Genomic DNA, 8,352 nt, shown 5'->3' on the forward strand with positions numbered 1-8,352 from the left:
GGATTAGAACAATCTGTATTACAATCTGTAATGCGATCCGGGCCCTTTAAGGCTGGCTCGCTGCGAAGAGTGGGTGAGTCCGAGTGTGCGTTAGAGCGGGGTAGCGATTTCAGTCAGAAACTTCAGGGTAATAGCGGAGAAAAAAATGGATCATATTGCCAATGTTGCTCAGAATCGCAGTAGCCTTCCGATGGTATGCGGTGCGTTGCGGTAGATTACTGTGACAAGAAAGCAAACTTTCATTATTACCATTCTGTTTATATTAAATTACGATCTTCCATATTAATCAAGGGATTGTAAAACTGAGAATATTTCAGCTCCAGTAGTTTATATTAAAGTTGCCCGAGTCACAACATGGTCTTTAAATGCCAAAGACAGACATAAATCAAATGTATATGAACAGCAACATAAGGGATCTGTTGTTCTGGTAAATGATATTATAGTATACGGAAATGTGATGTGGTGGCGAAGTCGTGCAGAAGTTTTACAACTGCACTATCGATTTATCACTTTATTTAGAAATATAAATTCAGTTCTTATCATTTTTAAAAGTTACTTTCTTTCACATTTGAATTTCAAGGTGTCCCTCACAGTGACACTGAAGGTGGGGTGGGCGGGGCTACGGGGGGCGGAGGTGGGGGACGCGGTCAGAATGGTATATTAAGAGGAGACCTGCACATGTAAAGTCACTCTACCTCTGCTTCCAGCGAGACAAGAGCTCCAGATTCTGTTGAAGATTTCATCTTTTGTTGAACAACTTCTCAAGAATGGCTTCCAAGTTGTAAGTTATGGTCAATTTATTATTTCATTTGAATCTGTAGAAATTGTGGATAAACTTGTTCTACTTTACTGACACTGTGCAAAAATTCTCTGACCACTGACTACTATTGTTAAAACTTAAATTGCATCCATTACAAAACTAAAACAATATTTTGAAGCAACTTAAGTTTAATTTAATTAATTAAATTTTATTTTAATATAAATGTAAGTAATTAGTCAACATGTTTCAATAGCTGTGATTATATACTTTACTCAGTCTAGGAGCCATCAGGATATGCAAATGTTATTTATCCAAACCACTGTGAAACGAACAGTGTTGATGATGACTGGACTGTTTCTTTATTCAACTAAAAGTAATGAATCAAAACTAATCTTTATTTATGACTTTTTTTCATTTTATTTTTATCCCCAGTGCTTCCAGCAGGCATTTCCTGCTCTGCCCCGTGTGCAAGAAGACACAGCCAAGCCTCTCAGTGCATCTGGCTAGGGTGTGCATGAAGAGGTCTTCGAAAGAGGCCATCCAGGAAGTGATGGAGAAGGAAAAGCAGAATTCCCTTGAACTTCTGCAGTGGGCAGGGTCTTCAGCTACAGGCTGAACTTCAGCTACATTATGCCTGTCAAAGTCTGTCAGCTTAGCCATTTCAGAACCTCTGCTAAAATCATCCTAGTATTTGTAGCGACCATCCAGTGCAGCCATGTATTTTTTGACTTGGCCACTAGCACACCTCATACAGTACAGCTAGTCAATCTGTCACTGACTTTTTAAACCAGTATAATTAATTATTTAATTGAGCTGTTGGTGAAATTTAACAAAATCATGGAACGGCTGAGGTGCCCCTGGGGAGAAGTTTGGGAACTGAAGCGGTGTTCATCTAGCCATCCAACTAGATATCAGTAACGCTTTAGAAAACAGAAGAAGTTATTACTAGTTTTTATTGTGTTACTCTTAATTTGCACATGTTCTAATGTTAAATTGTGTCATTTATTCTAAGTCAAAGTACACTTGCTACCCAGATAAACAGCTTTAAACATTTCTTTGGACTGCCTAAGACTTTCACACAGTACTGTATGTCTTAGAACATAAGAAATTTACAAATGAGAGGAGGCCTTTCGGCCCATTAAACTCATTTGGGAAGAACTTAACTAATAGCTCAGAGTTGTTAAAATCTTATCTAGCTCTGATTTAATCATCTCTCGCAATATAATATTGGGATAATTTATTCTCTTCGGAGGCCTCCATAGAATAATGCATCCATCCCCTCACTTATGTTCAGACAGTCAGAATAACAACAGCATCATCAATTTCACAGCAAGATTTAAAAATTGCTTTAACATAGAGTGATTACAGAAAAAAAGGTAAACAAATATTTACAAGATTATTAAAACGTAATAGACATATTCGTCATTCAGACATATTGTGCTTTTTTAAGAGCAGAAGGGATACATTAAATCACGATTATATTTTGTCCATAATATATATATATATATATATATATATACATATATATATATATATGGTGGTGCAGTGGTTAGCACTGTTGCCTCATACCTCTGGGACCCGGGGTCGAGTCTCCACCAGGATTACATGTGTGTGGAGTTTGCATGTTCTCCCCATGTTGTCGTGGGGTTTCCTCCGGGTACTCCAGTTTACCCCCACGGTCAAAAACATGCTGAGGCTAATTGGAGTTACTAAATTGCCCATAGGTGTGCATGTGAGAGTGAATGGTATGTGAGTGTGCCCTGCGATGGGCTGGCCCCCCATCCTGGGTTGTTCCCTGCCTCGTGCCCATTGGGAACTGGGATAGGCTCAGGAACCCCCGCGACCCAGTAGGATAAGCGGTTTGGAAAATGGATGGATGGATGGATAAATGAGAACTATAAGTGATTGCTAATTACTGTTAACTAATTTCCTGTATGATCTTTCTCCCCTTCATTGTTAAAAAATAATTATATGTCAGGGGGTCAATCAGTGGAGGCACACGGACACGTTGGCCGGTTATCCTATTTGTTCAACGCCAGCCCAACAAGTAGAGAATTCAGCACCACAGACAGTGACCTGTGTTACTGTGACATCTGGTTCCTTCATTGGCTCTATTTATTTTTCTAGAAATAACTAATTGGCTCTTTTGTAGAAACTTCCAGCCATAGACTTGGTTCCTATATGACGAGAAGATTTTATTTTTACTCAGACTAAGAAACTATAGATACTCAGCTCTGCATACGATCTCCCCTTTACTGCTCGAGCAGGGCTCACGCACATCAACAAATGTCAAGGCAGCAAGTGCATACAAACTTCTCAGGACAGTTATAGGGCCTTCAGGAGGAGTCAAACTGCTGCATCATTCAGAGATACCTTTGTCTAAGACTTGCACTAAAGCATTCTAAGCACTTGGGCATATTTAGTGTCAGAATCCATCCCTGCCTTGTCCTGTTCTCTCTTGTTTGTTCCCATTTGGCAAGCACATGTCACTGGCCATCCTATTCTCTCCTCTGTCTTGTAGTTCCTTAGCCCGTAGTGTGTTTGCCTGCTCCTCGGGCCGCCATGTGGCTTAGTTTGACATGTGATCAAAATTTAGAGTAAACTAATACATGATAGCTTGCCTTAAAAAGAGATCAATGGCAGAACAGGGGCTCTGAACGCAGTCTGCTTTAAAAAGGAATTAACCATCTCTCTCAATATAAAATTGGGATGATTATTCTCTTCAGAGGCATCCATAGAATAGTGTGTCCACCCCTCACTCATGTGTATAGAGGCATATCCTAAGGCTCTGGCAACATTTTTCAGATAAACAAAAGCATCAACAATTTCACAGATAGTTTTAAAATTTGGTTTAATATACAGTGATTGCAGAAAATGATTAATACATTAGGTAATATTAATTAAATTACTGAAATGTGCAGATTAATAGTGAGAAAGGGTTTTTTAATTTAACATCATGATAAATGAGAACTATATGTGATTGCTAATTACTGTTACCTAATTTCCGGTCTGAACTTTCTCCCCCTCATTGGTAAAAGTCATTGTATGTCAGGGTGCCAGTCAATGGAAGCACAGAGACACGTTGGCCAGCTGGCCTATTCATTCAGCACCAGCCCATCAGGTAGAGAATTCAGCACCACGGACAGTGACCTGTGTTACTATGACATCAGGTCCCTTTATTGGCTCTATATATTTTTCTAGAAATAACTAATTGGCTCTTTTGTAGAAACTTCCAGCCTATATGAAGAGAATATTTTATTTTTATTTAGACTAAGAAACTACAGAAAATCAGCTCTGCATGTGATCTCCCCTTTACTGCTCAAGGAGGGCACACGCACATCAACAAATATCAATGCAACAATTACAGATGAACAATTTCTCACAGCTTCAAAAGTTCTGTGTAATTCAGAAATTGTCTAAGACCTCTGCTAGAACATTTTCTGCACTTCAAAATAAATGACAACTGGGTCCATTAAAAGAAGGTGATGCTGCCTGAACCACCAGCCAAGGCGGGGAGGAAAGGGAGGAACACTAGTAAAATGAAGGAAGAAAAGCAGCCCACCCTATCTCATGGTCACGGATACAAAAGTCAGGGAGTGTTATGAAGAAGACACCACACTTAAGACCATTGGTTTTATGCAGTGAATTACACCAGAGGGAGTTTTTGCATTTTAGCTGTGTTATGTAACATTCCTCAGCCTTCATTTGTTTCCACATAATGCAGGACATAATTTAGGGTGCCAAACAAAACAGCGGAACTGCAGTGTAGCCAATTATTTGTTTCAGTAGTTTTAAGATAAATAGAACATAAAATGGTTGTTTTACTTAGGTAAAAATCCAGTTGAAACAGACTTTATTTTAAAAAAGTTACATTGGCTTTAAGTGATGGCACATGTCGCTTTTGTTAATACTGCTTTGATTTTGAGGATGAAGTCTGAAGTGTAGGTGACATGCAGAAGCATGCAATTTGACGTTTGGGGATTGTAGTTTTTAATGGGACAATTTGAATAAGGAATACTGGTGATATGCTTTTTAAGGGGACAGCACACGAAAATTATAATACAGAGTATTAAAAGAACCGCTCTTTAAAGGAACTGAATTATCTTAGTGTATTTTACATCACAAGCACTCTCGGTCCGTTGGGGAGTCCGTCCCACTGTACTTGGAGAATGCTGCCATGCATTAATCATAAATTTCATTCAGTTGTGCGACAGAAGTTCCCTTCTAATGTTTTCTTCAACATAACAAAGTCCCACGGTAACAAAAGCGCTGAGGCCAGGATCGTTAATTGCAATGTGGGGAATGCAGACCAGCTGGGGTGGGGGATCGTGCTCAGTCACGGTAAAAGGCAAACGGGTAAATTGTGAAAACGCTCTTAATCTAACTACAGCTTCTTGAATTGTGGGAGGCGTGTGTAACATAACGTTGTTCCACATACCAATATCACTACGTATCGGTATCGCAAAACAAAGTTTTAAATGTTAAGATTCTGTCATTCTGAAAATCTGAGTATTTAAGACATTATGTTACATAGCGATTTGTGGAGATAATTGCCCTCGGACAGTAGCGTTCATTTCATATTAAGTCTCTTTAAGTCATTGTTTTATGTTATGCAGGATGAATGTGCGAATTTTAATTAATCATCCTTTAAGGGTTATATGCTTACGGTGTTGTATACTATTCTCGGTGTACAAGTTAACTTATAAAAGTCTGTTCCTCTAATTATAGAATATCCATCCATCCATCCATTTTCCAAACCGCTTATCCTATTGGGTCGCGGGGAGTCTGGAGCCTATCCCGGAAGCAATGGGCACGAGGCTGGGAACAACCCAGGATGGGGGGCCAGCCCATCGCAGGGCACACTCACACACCATTCACTCTCACATGCATTCCTATGGGCAATTTAGCAAGTCCAATTAGCCTCAGCATGTTTTTGGACTGTGGGGGGAAACCGGAGTACCCGGAGGAAACCCCACGACGACATGGGGAGAACATGCAAACTCCACATACATGTGACCCAGGCGGAGATTCGAACCTGGGTCCCAGAGGTGTGAGGCAACAGTGCTAACCACTGCACCACCATGCCGCCCCCATTATAGAATATTATATAGAATAATTATACAAGAGCTATAATTATTATGATGTTATTATTTAATTGTGTGGGCCGTGTTGCTTGATTACATTTGACTCTTCGGCACGTGGGACGCTGCCGGTTTGAAAGACGCGGCTTCACTTGTTTTCTGCACCAAGATGACGAGGTACGTTGCTTTTCTGCTCCCATTTTATCGGATAATTTTTCTTATTTAGTATCTGTCAAATTTGCATGTATATTAAAATATGTTTGGTGAGTAAAGTCAGTATATTGCTTTTAAATAAAGTGATTTTGTTCCGGGGTACAATGTTAATTATATTTAAATTTTATGCGCAAAGTGTAGTTGATATTTCGCTTTTCCGCGTGCGCTTTACTGCGCTTAAGTAAATAATTGCGCTTGCTTGTGAGTAAATTAGTTCATTGCTTTTAAATAAAGTGAATATTGTTGCGGGCTACTGTGTTGGTTATATTTAAATTTTATGTGCAAGTCGGCTAGTTTCCTGTGCCGCAAAGTCTAGATAATATTTCACTTTTGCACGTGCGCTTTCCCGCGCTTTCATGTTGCATTCGGAAGAGGATGCGGGTGGTTGCGCTCGGTGCTGCCTACAGCAATGATATTCCAGCAGACCAGGAGAGGGCAGATGTATTGCAACAAACACAGATAAAAGTAGTGAAGCAAGACCTGAAAAGTTTGTTTGGTGACTAAAATCAGTATATTGCCATTTAGTAAAATTTAAAATTGTTCCAGGCTTCTGTCTTGATTATATGTAAATTGTATGTGAAAGTTAACTAGTTTCCTATGCTATAATGCAGTTGTTCATTGCGAAGGTGTCAGTGCAGAACTGAATTCCATGTGCCAGGAGTGACTGACAGCTCTATTGTATTGCCTGTGTGTTTTTCCTCATTCAGAAACAAACGAATTGCAAAAGCTGTCAGCTGGAGCAACGATCGATACTGGGCAACTTGGGACAAGTGGATGGAAGTGATTGACTGGGAAGATGAGGAAGAGCTGTGCTCCCCAGCAGAATCACCCTCTGACCAGGCTGACCGTTCCATGGTGTCACACACCCGAAAGCCAATTGCCAAGGCAGTTAGCTGGACGGATGATGTGTATTGGGCAGCCTGGGACAAGTGGGATGAGATCATCTGCTGGGGTGAAGAAGGAGAGTGCTCCCCAGCAACTCCACCCATCAACCAGCCTGGGAGGGATAAGGGGTTAGACATGCATGGGTTAGAGGTTTTTCTGTTAAATGAAAGGACAGTCTCCATAAAGCCTGCAGATGACCACCAAGACAGGCTGAAAATAGGAGCCGTAGTGGTCGACCTCTGCCAGTTTGAGCTAGATGGTGTAAATGATAAATTTGAAATTGTCGAAATACAAATTGGAGAGGTCAAATTGGAGGAGACTGCAGAGAGGGGTTTTAATTCAGAATTTGAATTGGAAATTATGGATGTGGAGATAGAGGTTGTAGACAGTGAATTCCAGCTGAATGCTCTTAATTGGGAAATTGCTGGAACTAAAGTGGACAAATTATTAGTGGAACACCTGAACATAAATAATCTAGAAGCAGGCAGTGTGAAGGTGTCCACATTAAATGGGAATGTGGTATATGTCAATGGTATGTGAGTGTGTTTGGTAATGATGGGTGTGAATGGTGTGTGTAAGTGGTGTGTGTGTGTGTGTGTGTATGAGAATGGTGATTGAATGGTGTGTGTGAGGTAATGGCGTGTGAGTGAATGGTGTGTGTGAGTGACAGGTGTGTGAATGGTGTGTGTGAGGTAATGGCATGTGTGAGTGAGTGTGAGTGGTAATGGCGTGTGTGTGAGTATATGGTGTATGTGAATGGTGTATGTGTGTGAAAATGGGGAGTGAATGGTGTGTGAGTGAATGCTGTGTGAATGGTGTTTATGAATGGTGTGTATGTGAGTGAATGGTGTGATTGTGTGTGTGAGTGACTTGTGTGTGTGTCTGTGTGTGTGAGAGGGTATACCTATCCTTATGAGGACACAATAACGTGATAAATATTCATTTCTTCAGGAAACCAGTCCCCCTAAGGGAAAACTCTATTTTATAAAAATCAGTGACTGCTATGAAAAAACTAAAAATGCAAAATACTCTTGCATTTTACTTGGTTAGTTATGGTTATGGTTAGGGTGGGGGTTAAGGTTGCAATAGTTAGCATTACCATTTTTCCCATAGAAGTGAATGGGCGGGCCCCATAAAGATAGGTATACCCTACGTGTGTGTGTGTGTGTATGATCTGTGTGTGTGGTGTGTGAGCCTGCCCTGTGATGGGTTGGTGCCCCATCCTGGGTTGTTCCCTGCCTTGTGCTGTAGCCTCTGGGATCCATCTGACCGCCTGTTCCAAAAGGCAAATTGATCCCCACAACCCTGAACAGGAGAAGTGGTTTCAGAAAATGGATGAATGTTCCCAGAGGTGTGAGGCAACAGTGCTAACCACTGTACCATGCATATGTATAGGATATGTAGAATAAAACT

At 40.6% G+C, this 8,352-nt stretch overlaps 1 protein-coding gene across 3 annotated transcripts; it reads left to right on the forward strand.

Moving 5' to 3' along the window:
- The first annotated feature begins 5,508 nt into the window (after positions 1 to 5,508).
- LOC125748345 (uncharacterized) lies at positions 5,509 to 8,002 on the forward strand. 3 transcript variants are annotated; one of them, XR_007399514.1, is made up of 3 exons: positions 5,509 to 6,018; positions 6,762 to 7,571; positions 7,604 to 8,002. XR_007399514.1 is itself a non-coding variant. In XM_049024378.1 (2 exons), exons 1-2 carry the CDS (start codon positions 6,011 to 6,013, stop codon positions 7,477 to 7,479), a joined length of 726 nt encoding a protein of 241 aa, XP_048880335.1. In that variant the 5' UTR covers positions 5,509 to 6,010; the 3' UTR covers positions 7,480 to 8,002. The 3 variants fall into 3 exon arrangements, 1 of the variants encoding a protein (XP_048880335.1); XR_007399515.1 differs by having other exon boundaries at positions 7,632 to 8,002; XM_049024378.1 differs by having other exon boundaries at positions 6,762 to 8,002.
- Positions 8,003 to 8,352: the final 350 nt, after the last annotated feature.

This window comes from Brienomyrus brachyistius, chromosome 9, assembly GCF_023856365.1.
Source record: "Brienomyrus brachyistius isolate T26 chromosome 9, BBRACH_0.4, whole genome shotgun sequence".
NCBI lineage: Eukaryota > Metazoa > Chordata > Actinopteri > Osteoglossiformes > Mormyridae > Brienomyrus > Brienomyrus brachyistius.